Genomic DNA, 26,643 nt, shown 5'->3' with positions numbered 1-26,643 from the left:
TAACACTGGAGAGATCAACTTCCAGCATGACAGCGTGAGTAGCTCTGCTCACCTGCTTCTCGGGGAAACTAGTGAATTTTTTTTTTAAATAACACCATTTAAAGCCCTTGGAAACAGTCCTAGAGGGAGACAGCAATTGAGTCACAAAAACCTAAGAAAATTCAGCATTGACAATACAACAGAGCATGAAAAAATTTCAACATAAAGACACTCTCAAGAACAGTGCAAGTTGTGGTGAAAAGCAAGGGGGAAGAGAATCCTTGATCTAATGAAGATACAGCCCAGACTATAGGCCAGCTAGTTTGTAGGAGAGAACCAGGGAATGAGACAGCTGGGAAGAGCCCTCTTGGGGTTCGTACAAGTACCAAACATTAACCTCAGAAACTAATCCCCGGCAGGAGCCACTATTTGACTGGATTAGTCTGTAGAGGAATTCATGCCCCAGGGCACTGCTGAAAACAACACAGCAATGGGCCACAATTAGTGGAGGTTAACTGCTGGGTGTAATGAGGGCAAGAGTGGGAGAGAGTCCTACCTATACCTGTCATCCTAGGGTGGCTCTGGGCAGGCCCCAAACTGCACCACCCAGAGAAGCAATATCAGAGGTCTAACACAGTGAGGAAGAAATACATCTCACTAAAATAATCCAGCTGGTATATAAACAAACAACAGTAACAAGCCCTGAAAGAGTCTGGGGGTGGGGGGCCAACACCCAGAGTTGCTACAATATGTTATCTACAATGTCCTATTTATAGCAAAAAACTACCAGGCATGGAGAAAAACAGAAAAGTATGACCCATACACTGGGTAAAAGGCAGGCAACAGAAACTGCCTGGGAAAGCATCCAGATGTTAGATTTAACAGAACAGAGTTTAAAGTAGCTATTATAAGTATGTTCATAGAACTAAAGAGATGTACGTTAAAGAAGTAAAAGAAGTTATGATGACAATTTATATCAAATAGAGAATATCAACAAAGATAAAAATTACAAAAAAGAACCAAATGGAAATTCTGGAGTTGAAAACTACAACAACTGAAATCAAAAATTCAACTAGAGGGGCTTGACAGTACATTTGAATTGGCGAAAGAATTAGCAAACTTAGATACATTAATAGAATTTATGCAAGCTGAAGAGCAGAGAGAAATAAGAATGAAGAAAAATAAACAGAGCCTGAGAGAAATATGGGACCAATTAAATGCACGAACATACACAGAACCAGAGTACTGAAAGGAGAGGAGAGAAAGGAGCAGAAAAAATATTCAAGGAAATAATAAAGCCAAACTACCCAAATTTATTAAAAAACAATAACTTATACATGCAGGAAGCTCTAAGAAATCCAAGTAAGATAAACACAAAGAGACCCACAAACAGACACATCAGAGTAAAAAATGCTGAAGTTAAAGACAAGGAGAAAAATCTTTAAAAAAATCAAGAGGAAAAATGATGAGTCACTTACAAGGAAACCCAATAAGACTGACAGCTGGCTTCCAGCAGAAACAATGGAGGCCAGAAGGCAGTGGGATAGCACATATAAAGTGCTGAAGGAAAAAACTGTTAACTAAGAATTCTATATTCAGGAAAGGTACTGTTCAAAAATGTAGAAAAAATAAAGACTTTGCCAGATAAACAAAAATTGAGAGAATTCATTGCTAGTAGACCTGATTTACAAGAAATACCTTAAAGAAAGTTCTTCAGGCTGAAAACAAGTGACCCCAGTAAAGGTAATTATACATATTTTTTATCCTTTCTATTCTTAACTGATTTAAAAACCAATTGTATAAAATAACATCACACAACGTATCATGGCTTAAAACGCACAATTTAATATAAGTGTAATATATTTCCTAGTAACAGCCCAAAAGGAGGTGGATGGAAGCAAAGTTGCAATGAGCTAAGGAAATGACTGCAGATGGCAAAATGATAATTATAACAATGCAATGCTGAGTTTGTAACATTAACAGATATAATACATATAACAACAATACCAAAAAAAAAGGGAAAATGGGAATCAAGCTACATGGCAGTAAAGGTTCTACATATTACCGAAATTAAGCTAGTACAAATCTAAAGCTGATAAGACATATATAGTAAACCCTAGAGCAATTACTTAAAAAAATTCAAAAAAAAAAAAAACTAAAAAACAGATCACTAATGAAATTAAAATGCTACATTAGAAAATACATATAGAAAACAAAAACTAAAATGGCAGATGTAAATCCAACTATATCAGTAACATTAAATGTGAATAGATTGAACAATCAAAAGGGAAAGATTGTTAGATTGGATTTAAAAAAAACATGATCCAACTATATGTTGTCTACAGGAGACACACGAGAGTCACAGAGACAAAAACACTGAAAGTAAATGGATGGGGAAATATCATGCAAACAGCAGCCACAAGAAAGCTGGAGTGGCTGCACTAACATCAGACAACACAGACTTTAAAACAAGAATACCAGAGACAGTGACATTTTATAATGAGGAAATGGTCAATAGTTCAAGACATAACAATTAAAAACATATATGCATCTATTAACGGAGCATTGAAATACATGAAACTTTTAATAGAAATTAAAACAGACAATTCAACAACAGTTGGAGACTTCAATACCCCACTTTCAATAATGTATAGAACAATTAGACAGAAGATCAACAAGGAAATAGACGACTTGAACAACACTACAAACCAACCAGATCTAACAGACTTCTACAGAGCACTCCATCCAACAACAGAATATACATTCTCAAGTACATAGGGAACATTCTCCAGAACAGATCAAATGTTGGGCTATAGAACAAACCCCAATAAATTTAAAAGCATAAAAATAATACAAAGTATGTTCTCCACCCATAATAAAATAAAATTAGAAATCAACAGTAGGAATAAATTTGGCAAATTCATAAATATGTGGGAATTAAACAACACATTCATGAATAACCAATGAGTCGAAGAAGAAATCTAAAGGGAAATCAGAAAACGCTGGTTCTTTGAAGAGATAAACACAATTGACAAACCTCTGTCCAGTCTGACCAAGAAAAAGAGAGAAGATTCAAATTACTTGAATCAAAAACAAAAGAGAGAAAACAACACTAAGATATCACCTCACGCCCGTTAGAATGGCTATAATCACCAAGCCAAAAAACAACAAACCCTGGACAGGATGTGGAGAAACAGGAACCCTCATACACAGCTGGTGGGAATGCAAACTGGTGCAGCCTCTATGGAAAACGGTATGGAGATTCCTCAAAGAATTAAAAATAGAGATGCCCTATGATCCAGCTATCCCACTACTGGGAATCTATCCAACGAACCTGAAATCAACAATCCAAAGGGCCTTATGCACCCCTATGTTCATTGCAGCATTATTCACCATAGCCAAGAAGTGTAAGCAACCTAAGTGTCCCTCGACTGATGACTGGATCAAGAAAAGGTGGTATATATATACAACGGAATACTACTCAGCGATAAAAAAAGACAAAATCGTCCCATTTGCAACAACATGGATGGGCCTGGAGGGTATTATGTTAAATGAAGTAAGCCAGAAAGAGAAAGACAAACACTGTATGATCTCACTCATATGTGGAATATAAACCAACACATGGACAGAGAAAACTGTATTGTGGTTACCAGGGGCAATGGGGGTGGGGGGTGGGCACAAGGGGTGAAGGGAGACATATATATGGTGATGGACAAACAAAAACGTACAACCCAAAATTTCACAATGTTAAAAACTATTAAAACATCAATTAAAAAAAAAGACAAAACTGGAGGGGGAAAAAAAAAAAGAGAGGACAAGATTACCAACCTTACAGAAACAAAAAGGATTATAAACAAATACTATGAATAATAGTACACAAATTAGATAACTTAGATGAAATACACAAATTACTAGAAAAACACAAACTACAAAAATGACTCAAGATAATCTGAATAAACCTATAATAAGTGAAGAGATTGAATCAGTAATCCACAAACTATGCACAAAGAAAAGCCCAGGCCTAAATGGTTTCACCGCTGAAATCTACCAAACACTCAAGGAAGAATTAATACCAATTCTTACGAAAAAAAAAGAAGAGGAAGAAACACTTTCCAACACATTTTATGGGGCTAATATTACCCCGATACCAAAATCAGACAAAGATGTCACAAGAAAGCAAAACTACAGGGGCCAGCCTGGTGGCGTAGAGATTAAGTTTGCACGCTCCACTGTGGCGGCCCAGGGTTCACAGGTTTGGATCCCAGGTATGGACTGATGTACCGCTTGCCAAGCCATGCTATGGCGGTGTCCCATATGAAAAAAAATAAATAGAGGAAGATGGAAACGGATGTTACCCCAGGGCCAATCTTCCTCCACAAGAAGAGGAAGATTGGCAACGGATGTTAGCTCAGGGCTAATCTTCCTCACCAAAAAAAAAAAAAAAAAGAAAACAAAACAAAACTACAGACTAATATCTCTTACGAACATGGATGTAAAAGTCCTCAACAAAATACTAGCAAACTGAATCTAGCAAGCAATATATAAAAAGAATTATACACCATGACCAAGTGGGATTTATCCTAGGGATGCAAAGTTGGTTTAACATCCAAAAATAATTAATGTAATACATCATACAAATAGAATGAAAAACAAAAAATCACAAGACCATCTCAGCAGATGTAGGAAAAAGCATTTGACAAAATCCAACACGCTTTCATGATTTAAAAAAAAACTCAATAAACTAGGAACAGAAGGGAAGTTCCTCAATATAAAGGGCATCTACAAAAAATCTCCAGTTAACATCATACTTAATGGTGACATACTGGATGGTTTCCCTTTAAGATTAGGAACAAGACAAAGATTTCCACTCTTGCCATTTCTATTCTAAATTGTAGCGGAGGTTCTAACCAGGGCAATTAGGCAAGAAAAAGAAATAAAAGGCATCTATATCGGAAAGGAGGAGGTAAAACTATCTCTATTTGCATGAAGTGATCCTGTATATAGAAAATCCTAAGGAATCTACCAAAAAACTATTAGAAGTAATAAACGACTTCAGCAAGGTTGCAGGACACAAGATCAATATACAAAACCCAATTTAATTTCTATACATTTGCATTGAAAAACCCAAAAGTAAAATTAAGAAAACAATTCCATTCACAATAGTATCCAAAACCAGGAATAAATTAACCAAAGAAATGCAAAACTTATACTCTGAAGTTGATTCTAAATTCATACGGAATTCTAAGGCAACAAGCTACAACTAACAAAACAATTCTGAAAAAGAAGAATAAATAGTGTAAGACTCATACTTCCCAAGTGCAAAAGTTACTACAAAGCAACAGTTGTCAAGACAGTGTGGTACTGGTACAAGGACAAACATACAGATCAATGGAACAGAACTGAAAGACCAGAAATAAACCTATACACCTATGGTCAACTGATTTTTCACAAGGGTGCCAATGGTGCTGTGACAATTGAATAGCTATATGCAAAAGAATGAAGTTAGACCCTAACCTTATCCCATAAGCAAAAGTTTACTCAAAATGGATCATACACTTAAATTTAAGAGCTAAAACTATAAAACACTTAGAAGAACACATAGGCATAAATCTTCATGACCTTGTATTTGGCAATGGACTCTGAGATCTGACACCAAAAGCAGAAGCAACTAAATAAATGAATAAATAAGTTAAACTTCATCATCAAAATTAAGGAACATGAGAAATGTAAAGTTCCTGCTTTAAAATTTCATGAGGGGCAAGCAACTAATTCAAATGGAATGCAGTCATCTAAAGGACATCTTTTTAATGAGAAATGCTATTACTAAAGGAGACTTGGGCTGTTTTAAATGATATTTAGCCCAAAGCAACAAGGGAGGTATTTCAGCAGGTGACTGCTTCCATTCCCATCTATAAATTCTTCCCCAGTGACTCAGTGCCCTTGCCTGATCAGTATTTTATGTTGATGACAAATCTCGCACACAACTCACTTATCATTGCTTGAAAAACTTACAAGAAGTTCTACTGTTTAACAAAACTGAAAAAATACATTTTGTCCTTTATGGAAAATAAGGAAGAAAGTATCAGGAAAGGAAAGAATAATTTAGCCCAAATACTTGGTAAGAAACAGGAATACAAAAACAAATAACCAGAAATTGCTAGTATATGTATCAGCCATCTCAGAAAGAAGAAACAGGCCACTTTATTTCCTTTAAGGCCTGACATTTTTCTCTCTGCCCTTTTCCGACACCCTCCATTGTGTGGTCTCTAAGCAGCCCTACTGCGAGCAGCTGTAGACGCCAATTCGTCGTTCACTGAGGTGTCAATTGAGTCTTAAACCAAGGAAACAACAGCTGCAAAACAATACTTGGCTCTGGTGCAAATATTTTCAAAGGTAGACTAAAGTTTCAACTGTTATTTTAGATAAACAAAACCCCAAACCATAACCTTCCATCAAGTCACAAAACAAAATAACACGCAGCCGGAGTTTAATTCATTGCGTAGCGACATTTCTCATCTTGTTGCCGCTATTTAGACAGGCTTTCACGACTTTACCTTGACAAACGACTTCCTTCACTAGATGAAAAGCTAGCTTCCGAAGCGATTTTGTTAGTTGTCTTTGTCTTGAAGGTACCGCTGCCAATATTCAAACCTGTGAGAAGCACAAACATGGAGAGGGAGTGTCAGCCACCACACAGCAACGAGTGAAGAAGAGGGCTCACAATAACTTTGGTGAAACAATGTCAACAGGGGAAGATGCTGCTCAAGCCACAGAAGGCAGGGAGCTTCTGAGGCAAGGAACATGTTGATAGAACTCTGAAAGCAAGTGGAGCGTTTTCCGGTGATACTTAGAAGCCACAAAAAATAAAAAATAAAATCATTCGAAGAGCTCTATTCCAAATGACCACGATGCACATGTGAGCACATGGGTCTCTACTACAGCACCATGCACTAGATAATTCACCTTGTTATAACACATGGGCAGCAAGGGATCATCAAAATAATGGGTGCTGGGAACCAGGTCTCAGAAATAACTGACACCGCTGGATGACAGTTACCCACCCCACCCACCCTTAAGCCCTCTGCCAAATCCTCTGTTTTTCCATCTCCCAGGAGAGACTGAATCTCCATTGAAAACCATCAAGGCCACTCTTTAACCAGCCTGAAAAAGTTGATGGGGAAGATGCACAATCCACCTCTTCCTGGAGCCAGGGGAACCAGACTGTTCCCATGATGCTATCAGCGTGCAGGGCAATCCTTGACCTCTGCCCCCTGGGTGACTTCAGCCTTGGATGTTTCTGCTTCAAGTCTGATTCTTAACTGGCAGTCACCTGAGATCACGGATAGAGAGTGCATGGGTGTCTCTGCAAAAGGCATTTGCTGAGTTTCTATCCTGTAACCTGCTTGCCTGCATGTAACCTCTGCAGCCAAGCCATTCTCTTAACAATGTGTCCGTGCTCAGCCTGAACAGGGTTTCCATGTGCTTAACAGCATAAGGCCTTTTCAGACATGGAAAGGAAGGCGCAAGGTTGCAGTGGCTTTCCTTAGTGACAGGTCCAGAGGCAGAGACCTAACACATTTGATGCAGAAAGTAACTGAAACATGCACTGCTTCTTCAATAGTCAGATTTGGGGTGGCTCCTGAGTTCAGGGTGCCCATCCTCACCACTACCTGTAACAGCAGTAGCAGGGTACGCTAACCACGGGGTACGTGGCTTCCGTTTCCCTCCACCCTGCCAGCCTACCTCCTGCTTCTCTTTGGAGCTCAGAGAAGTCCCCAGGATCAGAGTGAGAGCGAGAGAGTGAGAGCGAAAGAGTGACAGTGAGAGTGAAAAGTATTGTGTGACCACACGTAAACTAAACGCCAGAGGCCGTATCTGACCTCAGAGACGGCTGACACCACCAGAAGGACTTCTATGATCCCAACGCAGGAAAATGTGGAATCTTGCAAAGCACATACTGTAAATTTGAGTGTGGAGTGAGGGAACTGAATCTAGGGGTGCTTGATTATACAACCTATAAAGTATCACTTCACTTATGAATAAATTAATAAACAAATACATTAATCATTAGTATATTAATAGTACCAACATTTTTTTGTGTGTGTGAGGAAGATGAGCCCTGAGCTAACATCCATGCTAATCCTCCTCTTTTTGCTGAGGAAAACCGGCTCTGAGCTAACATCTATTGCCAATCCTCCTCCTTTTTTTTTCCCCCAAAGCCCCAGTAGATAGTTGTATGTCATAGTTGCGCATCCTTCTAGTTGCTGTATGTGGGATGCGGCCTCAGCATGGCCGGAGAAGCGGTGCGTCGGTGCGTGCCCGGGATGCGAACCAGGCCGCCAGTAGCGGAGCACGCGCACTTAACCTAAGCCGTGAGGCCGGCCCCCAACATTTTTGATATACATCCAAGGGACTACAACTTATGTCACATTTACTCATCCTTTGAACTTGTCCAATTAACTATCCATATAAAATAAACTTACCAAACACAGATTTGTGGAGTCACCTTCCAACCACGCGTGTCTGCTAACTGGCTGTAAGGCTCCGAGGGAGGTGCTACTCTCTTGTCGCCTCCTTTTGTGAAATGAGGGGGTTGGATAAATACTTTCCAAATCTCTCTGGATTCTAATTCTGTGACTCAAATGTGAAGAAAGTGGTGAAAAGCAAACAGTTAAGGGCTCACGAGTGCTACATCTTTCCAAAGTGATGAAGCCCTCCATCGGGGCAGAGGCCCTGCTTCATACCTCAGCCAACTACAATGTCTCACATTCGCGGAGTTCACATAACACCCAGCACCACCGCGGCCAGCAGTCGCCGAGGGCTGCTCTCTAACAGGCCCTGTGCTGGGCATTTCGCCTGCAGTGGTTCACTGAATCCTCAAAACAACCAAAATAACAGAATTTTGCAGCAACCAATTCTAACACTAATATTATCTAGGAAATAGCTCTCTGAAGACAGACAGCTAAGTCTAATGCACCACATGTCCCTCGAAAAAATGCCTGTCTGATATAGACATATTTGAGACAATTGGGAAATCTGGATATGGCCTGGGAATTATGTGATGTTAAGAGATCACTGTTCATTCTGATGGGTGAAATTATGGAATGGTGGTTTCTGTAAGGATAAGGAAGTGACTAAGGTGTACTTCCTTCTGTATGAATCCGTTTACTTTCACAAAGGGAGCTGAAGTGACATACTAAAAAAAGGTGTAATAAAATAGAAACCAATGAAAATAATAAAAATGCAATAAAGTATACGAAAACAAAGAAAATTACAATTAAAACAAAAATCCTAGATTGAAGGAACTACATTTAAGCTTAAAATTTAGCTTTCCTGGGATTTACAGTCTTTTCATTTAAAAAACCCAAAGTTTTCCAACATTCTGGTGAGGGAAAATAGCCCAGGATGATGTTCCCCACTGATGATTAAGAAACTGGAAGATGTGGGAAAAGAAAGAATTTGGGGTGTCTCCTGTGGTACTTAGCGACAAGTTACTATCATGACATGCCAGGTATAATCCAAGGGCCTGTAAGGACCATCGCCATGCCAGGGCTGGCACATATCCAGGAGGGAAGACTCTTCCAAACTCTTGTTTGTTAAGGACTGAAAAAGTACTGGCTGATTCTGATCCAGTGATAGCTTATTACAAAGCAAACTCCAGAAACTTTCAAAGAATGACCACCCTTCCCTGAGCACAGCACTAGCTGCTGCCTTGGGTCACCTAGACACTGGCTGTGAGTGCTGAATCTGCTCACTTACCTGACAGCTGTGATGCAGAAGCATCTGCCTTTTGGAACCTGTCTTCAGTTTGATTTGTATTATCCTGAAGGGTAGGCCACTTCAGCAGCTGGTGGGCTTCTGTTTCTACAGATTTACAAAAAGGCACAGATAACGGGATATCCACATGCAAAAGAATGAAGTCGGACCCTTACCTTATACCATACACAAAATCAACTCAAAAAGGGTTAAAGACTTAAACATAAGACTGAAAACTATTAAACTCCCAGAAGAAAACATAGGAGAAAAGCTTCAGGACATTGGTTTTGGCAACGATTTCTTGGATATGACACCAAAAGCACAGTCAACAAAATTAAAAATAGACACACAGGACTATCTCAAACTTAACTTTTGCATGTCAAAGGAAACAATCAACAGAGTGAAAGGCAACCTACACAATGGGAGAAAATAACTGAAATCATATATTTGAAAAGGGGTTAATATCCAGAATATATAAGGAACTTCTACCACTTGACAACAATAACAAAAATCAAATAACCCGATTAAAAATGGGCAAAGTGCTTGAATAGACATTTCTCCATATACAAATGGTCAATAAGCACATGAAAAGATGCTCAAAATCACTAATCACCAGGGAAACGTAAATCAAAACCACAATGAGATATCACCTCACACCCATCAGGATGGCCACTATCAAAAGAACAGAAAATCAGCGTTGTGGAGGATGTGGACAAGTCGGAACTCTTGTGCACTGCAGGTGGGTGTAGCTATTAGGGAAAACAGTATGGAGCTTCCTCGACAAATTAAAAATAGAATTACTATACGATCCAGCAATCCACTCTGGGTATATATCCAAAAGAACTAAAAACAGGATCTCAAAGAGTTATTGGCACACCCTTGTTCATCACAGCATTTTCCACAATGGCCAAGAGGTGGAAGCAACCCAAATGTCCATCAATAGTTGAATGGATAAAGAAAATGTGGCATATACATACAATGGAATATTATGCAGCCTTTGAAAAGAAGGAAATCCTGTCACATACTACAGTGTGGATGAACCCTGAGGACCTTATACTAAGCGAAATAAGCCAGTCACAAGAGGCCAAGTACTGTATGATTCCACTCATATGAAGTAACAAAAGTGGTCAAAATCATAGAAACAGAAAGTGGAAAGGTGGTTATTAAGGGCTGGGAAGAAGGGGGAGGGAGTATTAGTGTTTAGTGGGTATAGTGTTTCAGTATTGCAAGATGAAAAAGTTCTAGAGATCTGTTGCACAACAATGTGAATATACTTAACACTACTGAGCTGCACACTTAAAAACAGTTAAGATGGTAAATGTAAAGTTATGTATTTTTTACCACAATTAAAATAAAAAGTAGAATTTGTCCATGACAATTCAGGTTTCTGCCTGTTGTCCCAGCATAATAATTAATAGAGTTGTCTTTTGTTAATCAAAAGTTTCCTAATTTAGACAATAAATTATATGGTCACGCTACTTAAGAGACATATGAACCAAATGCAATGCAATGGCACAGTTTGGCTACTCATCAAAAAAAATCAACTGAAAAGATATTTGCTTGGCTCCTGACTGAACACTGATTGGATATATGATATTGCTAAATTGTTATTAACTGCTTTAGGTGTGAAAAAAATACACAGAAATACTGAATTTTCTACTACCTAGAAACAAGTTTCTTGAATTCCTCCTACGATGTTAACACTTTTCAAATGCATGCAAATTAGTTTTTTGAACTGTCCCTTTTTAGAAACTCTGAAAACAAACAAACAAAAAACAATTTAGTTGAACCCAGGTTTCAAGACTCGAAGTCAAGTTGTATGAATTTATTTGAGGTGGCCAAATTCCAGTCATTATTTTGAGTGGGTCTGTGGATAGGTTCAACTCACAGTAAAATGGTTTCTCTCCATTCCAGGCCTTGCAGAAGCGGCTACAGGAATGAATCAGAAGACACATAACTGACTTCCTTGGTTGGTCAGCTGGTCCTCTGGAGCACTTGCTGCCCTGGCTCTCAGGCTTGCACATTTGAGTGTGGGGTCTCTGGGCTGAGTGAGGGGCGGGAAGGTCAGGAAGGGGAGGCGGCAGCAGGATGAGCTTGGAGACCCACCACTGAGAAAATCTAACCAGGCTCATCGTAGGGACAGAGAAGAGCATCTGCAGGGAGCAAAGCCAGGTGCCCCAGAGGGGTCAGCAGCAGCCTGGGCACCCACAGGACACCCTTACCCTGCAGGACTGTTAACAGTGTCTGCTGTAAGTTAAAGTGGGGAAGACTGTTGAGAAAAACAATAAATAATGATCACGTAAAGAACCTGAGAGACACAACTTTCCCATTACCTCAAGTCTCAAGGATGCCTGGATGCAACAGAGGCTGGAGAAATAGAGTTTTAGCACAGACATAACAAAACAGCATCCACGTCCACACCTCCAACGTGGCCACAAACAAAAGGACTCCTGCTGTCAGCACCTGAGGCTGGCAATCACTGCTTTCCTGCTTTTGCTGGTTCAATTTAAGAACTTAACCATGAGCCCCTTATTACTGGATTAAAACTACCGTCACACTGACGAATAAAAATGTAACTTATCTTGCCCTACTGAGAATCAATCAAGATAAAAATAAGTACTTAAAATGAGCATCATATTTTGAAATATTAAATGCTATATAGTTAAAATATGTACAGATCAGGGACTCAACTCTGAAAATAATAAATCCTAAGGCAACACTTTTTAACATTGCTGGATTGTGATATTAGTTGGGCAAACCTGAACTAGTATTTTGACAAATTTAATAAAGAAAACACCAGATGTCATGCATGCAGAAGGGGAAAGTGCTGTTTTGCATAACTTCTGTATATGTGTTGGGTACTGGCCTGGGACAGAAAGTGTTTCTTGCTGTAGATTAGTCCCACTGTCCTAGGACAGCATCATAACACTCTCCTGTCAGTCTTACTACCTATATTACTTCAGATTTGTGGTAAGGTACTTTTGGGAGAGGAGAAGTATCAATAAAATCAAAGAATTCTAAAAAGGTAAGGAATCACTGTAAAAGAGGTAAAAATGTTCTGTTTTGTTTTTATTCTATAAAGATCAACCAAAAAGTTTTTCAGCTTTTAGGATATAAGTCCAGATCATAATGACCATATGCTATTTCTGCACTCAATTATACTTACTTGGTCAAGGAAAAGAGAGCAAAGATAAAAATTAAAAAAAAAAAAAAAAAGAAGAGGAAAAGAAAAAAAGAGTAGCTTCTTGGTAAACAAAGGCTCCTGGCAGCTGGAAGCTGGAGTTAGGCTTTCCTCTCATCTATTGTTGTGAGGTAAATCATCTGACTCCAGTGAGCTGGCTCTCCTGCTCCTCAGAAAACATGTGCCTTTTATTTTTAGGAGAAGATTTTCGTGAAAAATATAAAGCTAGTAGTTGTGAGTTAATTTCACATTTGGGAGGATTAAGTATTCTGTCCAAATATAGGACAGTACGGATATTATCACTGGTCTGAGTCTAGCAAGGGAGGAATGTGAAGTGAATTCACATTAGCAGCAAGGGACCATTTTACCACTCTGGAAAAGAAAGGCCATTTCCATGTTCCACACACTTTCCATTCTGGTTTCCTTCTCTTCCTTCCTCTTATTCTTTTTTTTTAATTGAAGTATAATCGACATACAGCATTATATTAGTTTCAGGTGTGCAACATAATGATTCAATATTTGTACATATTGTGAAATGATCACCACAGTTAGTTAACATCAGTCACCATACATAGTTACAAAGTTTCTTTTCTTGTGGGTGAGGAATTGTAGGATCTACCCTTCCCTTGCTTCTTGAAGGACTTGGACTCTGTAACTGGCCTTTCCCTTCAAGGCTGCCCTGAGTCTGCTTTCAACCGTACACAGTTTTGGAGGGATGTAGCTTGTCTCTCCAGTCTCGTTCTCCCAGAGCCCACCCCGCTTCCCAGCCATAGCTCCTTACTGGTATTTGATCTTTAAACCTTCTGTAGCCCTTCTCTAAGCGGAAAGTCAGTGAAGCTCACCTGGACAATTTTTATCTGGGACATAGCCGCCCTGACCTAAGTAATAGAGGGTTGGCAAAATCAAGCTGAGGACTGCTGGGCACATGGCCTGCTCCCATCCCCGATGCATGCTTCCTCGTGTGGTTTAAGGGCAAAGTGAAGTTTAAAAGGTGAAAGGATTAAGTGTATTCACTTGGAGGAAGAAACACTAACTGAGGCAGGACCAAGACACCAAACCAGCCAGAGGGGTTGGAGCAGGCGGCAGGTGCTGCTGTCTAACAGGAGGTCTGTGTCGGGCAGCAGATGCTCAGAGCTGTGGTCATTCTCCCATGGCGTGTATCACACCCTCAGTCACCCCTGTTTTAGTCAGAAGAGCTGCACAAAACATTTGAAGGACTGGGAAACAACCCAAAAAGGAAAAACAAAATTAAGGTTTGGTTAAAAAATAATAATGAGAGGATAAAGGCTACATAGCCTGCGTAGAAACAAGGGAAGAGGGTTTAAGCACAGAAATTGCATAGATTGGACAGGGCAGGATTATAAATGCAGATGCTCTGGGGCCAAGCAGGTAGCACAGAGAAGTGAGTCTGGCCAGCTGGAGAGCACATGCCTGGCCAGGGGGACAGCTGTTCTCCGGCTACAGCCAACTGCCGCCAGGTGGGAAAGTGGGCCTAGTCTTGCCAGACTTCTGCCTCTCTTAAAAAAAAAAAAATACAACACTGCACAGGCCAAACAGACCACACTGGAAACCTCAAAACTAGATGGTGGTGAGCAATTTTTTCTGTGTTCCCTAAAAGTGGCACAAGAACACTCAGAGAAAAACTTCAGCCAAGGGATATAAGCTAGATATTAGCAAAAGCTTTCGTAGTTGACAGAGCTGAGAGACCCGGGAACACATTATCAAGGCAGGCTGCAACAGCTGTGTGGAGGTTTTTAAGTAGCTGTTTGTATCAAATAGACCAGGTTTCAGACTCTTTGGAGGCAAGAGTCTACGTTTTGCTAGGGGTACTCAAACAATTCAGACATCCTCCTGGAAAAGCCTAGAAGTCTTGGCCAGGACGCCAACTTCATAAGTCAATTAGGCAAAGCTACGAGCGTGAAGTTTCTGGTAACTCAGGCCCAGGCTTTCCTAGAAGGAAGAAGGATAGTGAAGAATCAAGCAGTTAAAAGCTGCACTGTATTGCCCTGCAAATTTATAGTTACGAAATGAATGAACGAACAAAAGAGCAAAAGTAACAAGTCTAGAGATTCAAATCAGCCTGCTATAGACAAGTGGGGGCCAAGTTCCTCCAGTTCCAAGGAGAAAAGACTTGAGTTTTCTCAACTGCAAGTAAACCCTAAGTCTGCAAATTCGAGGACTAGGTAGCCCCTCAAGGCTTTACTTTCCAGCCTGTGACTTAGAACTCCAGAGAAACATTTCCGCTCATTAGTCATGTCAAACTCTCAGAAAATTATTGAGAAGTGCGTATAATTAGATAAAACAAATATTTCTAAAGAATACAATTACTGTCAATTAGAATGTTCTGGTACACACAGAAACAGATATATACGCATGCTCAGGCTTTCAGTGCTGGATCTCTCAGTCAAGCATCTATCATACACTCAAATCTGTGTCAAGATTTAATTTAAAAAGTAGAAAATATTGCAATTTAAAACATAAAATAAAGGAGTCCAGGGGGTTAAAATCCATCCTTGGCTATTAATTCCAGACTGATGACACAAAGAGATAAATATGTTTTTCCCTACTTTGTTACATAAGCCAGCCAAACCCAATCATCTATCTTCCCACAAAGTGGTGAAGAATCACTGAGATTGTTTTTTTTTTTTTTTGATATGCATTCCGTGTCTAGAAAACGGAAACAGCCAGAGAAGGAAAGCGAAAACATGCTGAATAAAGGGAGATGGGAGAGAGATGATGTTGAGGAGGGAAGAAAGAAAAAGCCTCAACTTCTTATCTTTTATTCTCTTTTATATGCAAATGTACACCTGCTAAAATACTTCTAAATCTAGAAAGAAAAAGAAAAAGAAAATATCTGATGAACAAGTGCTTTTAACAACTCATTACAAGAACCAGAGAGAGGCAGGGTTCACCAGCCCCTAGGGGTGTCTCCAGGCAGAGAATCTGCCCCTGGCTTGCGCAAAAATCCCTAATGAAAGAAAGAAAAGTTGGGCCCGGAAAAGGAGTAACAAAGGGAGATGCAAACAATACCATCACTACAAATAGAAAAACAACCTTGAACCAACAAAGAACTGGGCATCTTTGAGTAAGGAAGGGGAATTACTATTCCTATAGGAAGTATGTAGAAATTTAAAAATTAAATTTGAAAAGTATTTTCTGTCCACTGAGTTTCCCAGTGCTGTTACTTTTCACGTATTTCTACACCCATGCAAATTTTTTTCCACACTGTTACTAGATGTGTTGCTGATGCAGCAAACATAGTCATTTTTGTAAAATAAAATAAAAATTGTGACATATATTTCTAAAATTAATTCTAAAGATAAATATTATCACTGAAAATCCAGAAGTCATTTGTCTAGTAATCTGCTCAAATGAAAACAAGAAAATATTAGGATATGGGTGCCTTCACAATTCTGAAAATACAGAAAACTCATCTATATTTAGGATTTTTTTCAAAGGCCATAAGTCAATGTGAACCTGAGATACATAGGTTGGATCCATGACCAGAATCACTTTTCATGTCCAGACTTTCTGCAATAAACTCCACTCCCCCAGTGTCGTGGGCCTGTAAATCTATTGCCAAGGTTTCTCTGTGCTCTCACAGAGACTGCTGATGTACAGAGAAGAGAAACTCCTACTTCACATGAGTTGCCTGGAGCTGCTTCAGAAAATAAATATTCAGGGGCCAGCCCTATGGCATAGTGGTTAAGTTCGGCATGCTCCGCTTCGGCAGCCTGGGTTCGCAGGCTCGGATCCTGGGTACCAACCTATACAACTTGTCAGCCATGCTGTGGCGGCGACCCACATACAAAATAGAGGAAGACTGGCACAGATGTTAGCCTAGGGCTAGCCTTCCTCAAGCAAAAACAAGAGGAAGATTGGCAACAGATGTTAGCTCAGGGTGAATCTTCCTCAGTTAAAAAAAAAATTTTACATCACATTCTTAATTTCTACGGAGTAATTCAACAATTACACTTGAAAATAAATGTCAGGCTTGTAACTGAACTTTAACGAATGTTCCAAAACTGAACTGAACAGTCCTGCTGGTATTACTTCATATGTAAATTTATAACCATAGTGCCTGCCACTTAACATTGTTCAGCCATGGGAGGGGAATTTTTAACTCTCCAAGTCATGCAATCTTGAACTTTTCAAAGATTGAGTAATCTTGATCAGGAAGCTATATTTTATTGGCATAATTAAATATTTTTAAAAACAATATTTTTAGCAATTTGCATTCAATGATTTATATAATGAGAAGAATCAGAAATAAAGACAATAATATTATCATTAGCATTATAGTAGGGTCAGGAATAATCAATGTATAAGATGAACTAGATGTTAGAAATGTAAAATATGAAGAAATCTCTCTTCACCCCCTACAGTGGGTTGAATGATGTCTCCCCTAAAATTCATGTCCACCCAGAACCTCAGAATGTGACCTTATTTGGAAATAGGTTCTTTGCAGATGTAATTAGTTAAGGATCTCAAGATGAAATCATCCTAGATTTGTGGTGGGCCCTAAATCCAATGACAGGCATCCTGACAGGAAGAGTGGACACAGAGACAGAAAAGAAGGTGATGTGAAGATGGAGGCAGAGGCTGACGTCAAGCTGCCACAAACTGAGAGCCACCAGAAGCTGGAACAGGCAAGGAAGGCTTCTCCCCTAGAGCCTTCAGGAGCACGGCACTGCTGGCCTTTGGTTTAGACTTCTAGCATCCAGAACTGGGAGAGAATACATTTCTGTTGTTTTAAGTTTGTGGTACTTTGTTACAACAGCCCTAGGAAAATAATACACTTCCTGATCCTCGATTTTATTAAAATATCTGAAGCCCAACCTCTTCTCTCCCCACTTGAGTCTCTTGTATAAAATGAAGGTGTTTCACAACATGACCTACAAAGGCTCTTTCAGCTTTGAGACCCCCTGCTCCATGGTTCTCAAACCTGGGGAGTCACCTGGGGGTGTTATAAAAGACTGATGCCTGAGCCCCACCCCTAGAGGTTCTGATGTAACTGGTCAAGGGTGTGGCTGGGGCATAGGTATCCACCCAGGATTCTACTGTCAATGACCAAGGAGAATTTCTCTAGGCATTTATGAATTAATTTCCTTGAATGCAGGAGCAACCAATGGAAAACACTCTTCAGAAAGGTGCCTTTCATTCTTTACTGACCATGTTAAATAAACACCACCGCCCTGCAATGTCATGAGTGAAGACGCTTTGCTGTAGCAGCAAAGGGGAAGCCCCAGCAGCCTGACATCTACCATAGAGACAGGGCCACAGGGACTGCAATGGACAATCCAGCAGTATGAGATGGTTCCCCTGGTTTTGCACGAGTTGGGGCTCCCAGGCTTGGCAGGTAACACGTCTTTCCTGATTCTCATGCATTTCTGGGACACGACAGGTGAGACACATTCTTAGTAAAGTCTCCTTAGTGGAGTGTTACGCCACTGTACTCTGGCAGTCCAACGTTGTCACCACAGTCTTCTCTCCCAGGGTAAATCCAGTCACCAATGACAACCTGGCTATTGTATGTTCCCAGCCTTTTCCAATTTGATGTAAAACTCAAGCAATAACGTTTTGAGAAGCACTGCCCAGAACCCCAAGTGGCTGACCTCCCTCACAGCTTCTAAATGGACATACCTTAGTATGACATTGAATATTTCAGCTTGCCAAAGAATATCAGTGAGAAATGGCACTGTCAGGCAACCACTTTCAACACAGCTTGACCGAGAGAATTGGAGTCAAAAGAATGAGAGGCTGAATGGACATTCTTAGAGGCTTAATCCTCTTGAGATAAAAGCTGAGAGCCCTTTTCACATGGAGCTTAAGGAGATGAGTTTTGCCAGGATGGGCACGTGGGGTGGGGAAAGTATTGGTAGAGTGACTGAGTGAAAGAGACAGTGTTCTGGCCTGAATCAACAAGCATTTAAGGAAACTCCTTAATCTTTGGATTCCAACTCGTTTTTATTCATTCGTTTGACAAACTGAGTGCCCACTGTGTTGTGTGCCAGATACTGTGTCAGGTGATGGGTTTTTATGACATTTAGCATAACCTGTGTCACTTGCTAAAACTAAAACTCACTTCACTCTCAGACGTAAATTCAGTATGAATACAAATAAAATTGCCAACGTGGGAAATTTCACTTGGGGGTATAAGTAGTTCAGATGAGATTTTCTCTCATAATCTAGATAAGCATCGCTTTAATCCTGGTCTAAGTGTTCCAGGGAAACACTGACCTGAATATTCTAGTACTGCACGTGTACTCAGGCTCGCCCCGCTTTATAAAGGGCATACACACCTCTTGGTAAAATCCATACTTGGAAATCCTTGCAAGTGCCCACCTCTCTAGGCCTAACACAAGAGAAAGGAAAGGTATAGCTTCGCTCATCATCACTCTCAAAGCATCCTTGTGGAGCTCATCTTTTGTGATGATATACACTGATGTTTAATTAATCCAGACACCTTGATGCAGTCGCCTCTCTTGTAAAACGAAAGCAGCAGGCTGGTGGAACAGAAGGAGTTCAGGGATTAAATCCTGAAGTTTGAGTTCGATTCAAGATCCAACACACTAGCTATATGGCCTTGAGCAGGACTCAACCTTCCTAAGTTTCTGTTGGACTGACTGTAGAATGAGTCCCTAATGTTTACCCCACAGGGCTGTTGTGAGGATCAGAGATGATGAAGACTTAGGGAGGGCAAGGACCCAGTCTTATTCCCAGGACTTAGCCAAAGTAAAGGTGTAATATACATGCAAGTGATATACTATCTATTATAGGGAGAAAACCACACATTCATAGATATCAAAATTATTCTTTGATTTCTACCTTAATTCTTCAGTGTGAACAACCAGACTAATAAAAGGGGTAGATTGTGTTAACAACAACAGATCATACAGGCTGTGGGAATACTTATTCTGGTTGTGTGTGTGGGTCTGTGTACGGGAGGGTTTCTATGTAAATCTTAGCACAGATTGCAGGAGCTCAAGTTATGAAACCAACACTCTGCAAATGATTAACAAAGCAGATGCCTTCAGAGTGACAGCAAACTCTTTAAGGATGAGCCCCTCTGCCAAGGAGACCTATGTTTGGAAGTGATAAGCAAATAAGAAAGGGAAATAAAGAAATGAGAATATTGGCACATTTGATTTCTTTCATAATCACAGTCTCTTAGCATTAGAAGGATTGTCAGTTCCAGAAACAAGAATTCCTTCCACAGTGTCCCTCTAGAGAGTAGGTTCCTGCCATGGTTCAAGCACCCAGCACAGAATCTTATACCTGGAAGACACTCAGCTTGGTTTTGCCTCAAAGAAGAGCTAGAAAGTTCTTCCATTACTGAGCTGTGAATTCCTTCCCTGCACCACTCACACACAGAGCCCCCTGAGTTAGACTCTAAAATTATGCTTGATCAATGTTCTGTCTTGTACGTGGAGGCCTTGCAAATATTTAAAGATAGCTTCTGTACCCTTCTCAGGTTAAACTTCCCCAGGGCCCTCATCATTCTGAAAGTGGTCTAACTTCAGAGCTTCCCCTCCATTCTGCCCAAACTCCTGGTGCCTGCCTGGGTTCACTTCGGTGTCTTTCTCTACTACATCTCCTCTGAGACGGCTGCAAAGCAAATAGTCATGCAGAAGGACCCACACTAAAGAAGAGCACTTCTGGACTGTCCAAACTCACTACTGGAACATGCTGGTCGTCAATTTGTCAATTCAGGAAGCAGCTTTAACAAGTAACTTTCAATCATAACATCAACTGGGTTTAGTTACACTAAAGTAGCCAAAGCTTCATTATAAAGCAATCTCATCCACAAGGGAGATTCCCACAAAAAGGACTCATGGGAAAATGTTGACGATAATTTTAGTGTATTAAGAATACTGGTGCCCTCATTAGACTCAAGGTTTTAAAAAGCATTCTGTGTATATCTGTGTATATTTCCCAAAACATGTTCCACAGAATATTAATTCTGTTGGCTGTTCATAGGAAGGATTCCATTTTCAAATAGAAGATAATTATTTGAAACTTTAAGTTCACACCTTTAAATGGTTCATTTACTGAAAGTCTAAAAGTTTTCAACGTGCTCCCGTGCACTGTGCATGTTGCAGAGGGAGAGAGCGATTATGCGGGATTTGGTCAGAGAATGTGTATTCCCTGAAGCATTTTCGGGGTGGAGCCTGCACAGAACACGCTTGGGGAAACGCTGCATCCGCCCGTCCACACCGTGAGGCGGCACAGCAGGGGAGGACTGTCGCCTGGGAACCGTGTGCCCTGCAACGCCCTCACCTGTGAGCCTGTAAGAGTTATGGCACACAGGCACTCACAGGCAGAGATGCTGGGCCTTGACCAGTGAGATCCCCAGGAGCCACTTCACCAGGTTGTTGTGATTCTTCTCTAAGGGTTTCTCCATGGGACTAATTAGAAGTTCCAAAAATATCATGCAACTCTCCTCAAGATTCCTTTTTGATAGGGTAAATATCCTTCTGGATTCAAATCATCAATTGAGTTCTTAAGTGGAAATTTCTTGCAGAAACTAATTTAGCGGTACCACTGGGAAGCACTGTCTAGGAGGAATTATGGCAGCACAGGGCTTGGGCGAGTCTTGGTCCCAAGTGGCTACCGCAATTCAGGAGGTGGTGTTCAGATGCCTTTCCAAGACTCGTCTCAGGATTATGCTTTCTGCGGCACTGCACCCCCAGCCCCCTGCTTCTTTCCCTCTTTGAGTTTGCTTTGTGAGATTCCTTTTAACTAGATGGCATTGGCTTGAAAAACTGGGGACTGTGGGGCCAGTGCAGAAGATCAATACTACTACTAACATTCACATGAATATTATTATTATGAATCGCAGCTTACATGTATTGAGTGTCTAGTACACGCCTGGCACTTGCACACACACGATCTCATGTAAACTTTAAGACCATCTTGCCAGGTGGTATGTCTGCTTTCCCAGTACAGAGGCTCAGAGAGGTGGAGAAATAGAGCAGGGAGTAAAATGCTGACACTGACGGCTGATGCCAAAGCCCAGGCTCAATTGCAACATCCCCTCAACCCTGAGAACAGCCTCTGGAATATTCCTTTTCTTTGGAATATTCTAGAAGGAATGCAGCCCATCAAACAGGAAAGTCTCAATAAAACTATTATAAAGGGGGAGGCAGAGTCTATCGTTTTTTTTTCTTTGTGAGGAAGCTCAGCCCTGAGCTAACATCCCATGCCTATCCTCCTCTTTTTTTTGCTGAGGAAGATTGGCCCTGAGCTAACATCCGTGCCCATCTTCCTCTACTATATATGGGATGCTGCCACAGCATGGCTTGACAAGCAGTGCGTCGGTACACTCCCGGGATCTGAATCTGAGAACCCTGGGCTGCCACAGCGGAGCGCGCGTACTTAACCACTTGCGCCACCGGGCTGGCCCCAGACTCTATCTTAAATCAAACTATATACCTGCTTTACTCTACCAAGGCCAAATCTCCAAATAATTATGCCAAAGACACAAAGATTTAATAAAGAGATAATGGTCAAGAACTTAGAGATTAAACTAATACAATGTTATATGTCAATTATATCTCAATTTAAAAAACTGGGGAAAAAAGAACTTAGAGATCAAAGTAGTTTCAATGACAGACATGACAACAGCATTAAAGAGTCAAGGCACATGAGGCCCTCAAACATTAATTTCATGGGAAGTCCAGTGGGTGGGGAGCAAAGAAGAAAGAGAGTATGGTGGCGAGGACAGAATGGAAATGCTCAAAGTAAATGGCTTTGAAAGTTTATTTTTATATCTCCCAAGTTATTTTATATGTCTAAAACTTTGGCATGCAACAGGCACAAAGCATTTTTTTCTTTCTTTCTTTCTTTTTTTTTTTGGTGAGGAAGATTGGCCCTGAGCTAACATCTGTTGCCAATCTTCCTCTTTTTGTTTGAGGAAGATTGTCTCTGAGCTAACATCTTTCTCAATCTTCCTCTATTTTGTATGTAGGATGCCTCCATAGCATGGCTTGATGAGCAGGGTGTAGGTCTGCGCCCAGGATCTGAACCCATGAACCCCGGGCCGCCAAAGCAGAGCGTGCACACTTAACCACTACGCCACCGGGCTGGCCCCACAAAGCATTTTTTTAAAACTGCCAACTATTAATTGACTGATGGCAGGTTGTTGGAATTAAAATTTCTTTAAAAATCTTAATGGTAAATAGCCCTTATTATTTCTAGGCACATCACACCTCTTTCTGCAAGAAAAAAAGAAAGATTTGAAACTCCAGTACTTAACTATCTCTTCTCTTATAAAGAAAGTCTATGAGAAAATAACGTTTGCACTAATTTTGAGGACAGTCATCTGCTCACAGCAAGGAATGACTGGAAAGAATACTGAAAAGAGAAGCAAGAATGGGCAACGAGATCACTTCCTGGTTTCTCTCCAATAAGTCTTTATAATTTTAACTGAAATAAATTCAGAGGTCATTAGATACTTCTGCATTCAAAGGTAAATGCAAGAGAAAAGTCTCCAAATGACTTCTTGATTATCTGCAATTTGGGATCATCTACACTTCTACTAACAAAAAAATAAAGAGGGAACGCTACCAGAGTTTTCTCAAAATAAAGAATAAAAATGCAATAAACATATCACTGGGAAAATGTTTAAAAGAAAAGAAAACCTCTGTATTTCGGAATGAAATATTATCTGATGCAGAATATATACAATAATTGCTCTACTATAAACTCTTTTTTCAAAACCAGAGTTCATCACAGAAACATGAGTTTAAAAAATTAATCATCAGGCTATGAATTGTATTGTCATAAAAGAAAGCCATTCTTTTCCGCTTATAAACAACAAAACGAGCACATGTGCAGATGCGTGCCTCAGTACCGCAGTGCAGTGGTGCGGTTACTTGTATAAATATTTACAGTCAGACCTTTGAATTTATAATGAACTGGTGTACCACTTTACAAAATAAGATCCTAGTAAATTTAGATGTATGACAAATAGAACTCTGTTCAGAATACTCATTGCTGCTGTTGATATTCTAAAACTAAAAACGTAATGATATTCAGATTCCAGCTAAACAAGCGTAATACATGTGCAGAAATCTTAATAGGTCTTGATGAAACGTTACTGCTAAAATTTTTAAATTATCACATGGGCTTTGTAACCGAGGCACAAGCAAGCTTCTTGTCTGGCATTTTTTTTTCCTGCTCTTATTTTAATGAGACACATTCAATTATCACAGGAAAGAAAAGAGTAAAATCAGAAACAGCTGTAGTTGGCCACACAATGACTGGTGTTCCCCATGGAGACTGACCTTGTCACACAGACGCAGGTGCTGAAAGGCTATGTGATGGGGTGCTCACACATGTAACTGTGTAACATGATCATGAAGAATTCAATAGGCATGGTTATTTTCCACCTCAGTTTATGTTAATGTAAGCGCACATGTCATGCTCTTACAATTAATCGCCCCCTCCAGCACGTAGTAGTTGAATATACTTGCTCTTAGCAGAGTCCACACACCACTAACCTAGAATGTTCTGATTATAAAACAAGGTTGAATCCTGTGTTTGAAACTCTTAGGCAACCATAACTTTACCTGTGATTGGAATCTTTGCTGCCATGCTCTCTTCCTTGCTGCCATGCTCTCTTCCTTGCTCTCGTCTCCGCAGCCACTTGAAACTTCTAAAAATCAAACACACGATAATAAAAGTGTATTTCAAGGTTATATTGACGGAATAGGCCTTTGCTTTTTTTTCCTTTTATTTTCACTGCTTCCCCACCTCCTTTCTTTGCTTAGTTTATTTCTTGTCTGAAATAGTACTGTTCCTAAAAAGAAAGTTATTCTAAAACTAAGGTATCTCTATGTTGCTTTCATGCAAAATGATTTAGCCTGACATCTATCAAATTTGACTGGGGCTTAAAACAAGCGAGCCTCAAATCCTGTGCATGTATATCAACTTCTGAATATATCCTGAGCAACTCACAGCTCTCTTGGGAATACATTATAGCGGTTTATTGGCATGTCTTACCAATAACGTTAAAATAATCACAATTTTCGGGCCGGCCCCGTGGCTTAGCGGTTAAGTGCGCGCGCTCCGCTGCTGGCGGCCCGGGTTCGGATTCTGGGCGCCACCGACGCATCGCTTCTCCGGCCATGCTGAGGCCGCGTCCCACATACAGCAACTAGAAGGATGTACAGCTATGACATACAACTATCTACTGGGGCTTTGGGGGGAAGAAAATAAATAAATAAAATCTTTAAAAAAAATAATAATCACAATTTCTGGATACTAAAAATTGGTTATTAAGTTTTGGGGGGCATAAACTCTGATTCTTGATCATCTGTTTAAACTTATAAAAGGTTCTATTATAATTAAAAAGAATGTTTACCAATTATGAGTAAATTCTATTAAGTGATATCAAAAACTTCACAGTACTCTATGTGAAGTACTTGATGGACTCATTTTCATAGAATCATCTTCATCTTTGTGGGATGATAATAATTATCTACTGCCAAGTGCTGTTAGTTCTGTTAAGATTTCAATTTATAAAAACTTATTTTATTGGAAATTCAGCAGGACAGCAGATCTACAATTATGTTTCCTATTCCTGTTAGACTAAATGAAAACATATATTTATTGGAAGGTGGTATAAAACAAATAACATATTATACATATTAAAATTAGAAGTGTTCTTGAGTCTGCTTTATTTTATAGGTACACCTTGAGAAAGGGTGTTTGCGTTGACTCTGAATGCGTTTTTGCTGTGGACAGACCCTTTAACAACAGTTACCTTGTTCCCTTGTAAGAACACTGTTGAGCCATAGAGTGGGTTTCGCTTCCTTTATTCCACTACTGTCATTCAGAATAGATGGCAAGCTGCAAGATGATTCATTACTGTGAACGGCCGAACTATTGTCACACTCTTCTGTAGGGGCTTTTTTCAATAACGCTGCTGCCTACAGTGTTTAAAAGAAATAAAAATAAACTCTAGCCACATTCCCGTTGGTCTCAAAGACCCAGCCTTCAGACATAATTTTAGGTTAAGCTTTACTTTGGATTTAATTTGCTTCCTGACATTTAACTGAAATTAAAATGTCTTCAAGATAAAATAACATCTGATTATTTTGCAGCATAATTTAATTCTTTACAACAACTTACACTTGTAATAATACATTTTTTTGTGGCCTGAATCTTATGTCATGCTGAAGTGTTCTACTTGTGAAGTATGTATATGAAATGTGACCACTCTTGTGAACCTGGGCTGGTTTATCCAAGATCGACTCTTTCATTGCATGAATGCTGTTGGTTTGGATTGAGAAAGAGATCTGGAAAAATGTGACCTTGCAGTATCCCCATCCTTCCAGAAATGACCCCTGAACTTCCCCCAGATGAGAAGACTGTAGAAAAACTTGGTGGCTGAGAAGGAGACACTAAGCAAAAAGAGAACTGCCCTTATTTTAAAGCATAATTGTCAATCAAGGATAAACACACTCTGCACTTTGCTGCTAAGTCTGCTGGGGAGCTCAGGAAACTTACTAGCCACACTGCCTATCTGTTTTCACAGGGCACCAAATTGTCTTACCCATATCGCCTCATGTGTCCTGGGCAGGGAGGTGGGCACAGATTTTATCACAGCCAACTTGAGAGGCAGAGAAAAAGTAAAAATTAACAGGACAGGTAAATACCCATGTCTCTTAATTTCTAGGTCAACACTCTTCCCCCAAGAAATACAACTATACTGGTGACAA

The 26,643-nt window shown here is 40.0% G+C and overlaps 1 protein-coding gene across 1 annotated transcript in view; it reads right to left on the bottom strand.

The window, feature by feature from the left end:
• Positions 1-6,529: 6,529 nt before the first annotated feature.
• LOC147911359 (centrosomal protein kizuna-like) overlaps positions 6,530-26,643 on the bottom strand; it is a gene marked incomplete at its 5' end in the record, with an annotated part of 53,436 nt that continues 33,322 nt past the window's right edge. The window contains 5 exon segments of the mRNA XM_087428018.1: positions 6,530-6,630; positions 9,739-9,843; positions 24,490-24,547; positions 24,550-24,575; positions 25,686-25,851. Coding sequence (XP_087284144.1) covers positions 6,530-6,630; positions 9,739-9,843; positions 24,490-24,547; positions 24,550-24,575; positions 25,686-25,851 — 456 coding nt within the window.

Source organism: Ceratotherium simum, unplaced genomic scaffold, assembly GCF_057802395.1.
Source record: "Ceratotherium simum simum isolate JZ-2026a unplaced genomic scaffold, ASM5780239v1 HiC_scaffold_43, whole genome shotgun sequence".
Lineage (NCBI taxonomy): Eukaryota > Metazoa > Chordata > Mammalia > Perissodactyla > Rhinocerotidae > Ceratotherium > Ceratotherium simum.
This window is presented reverse-complemented; position numbering and strand designations above follow the sequence as displayed.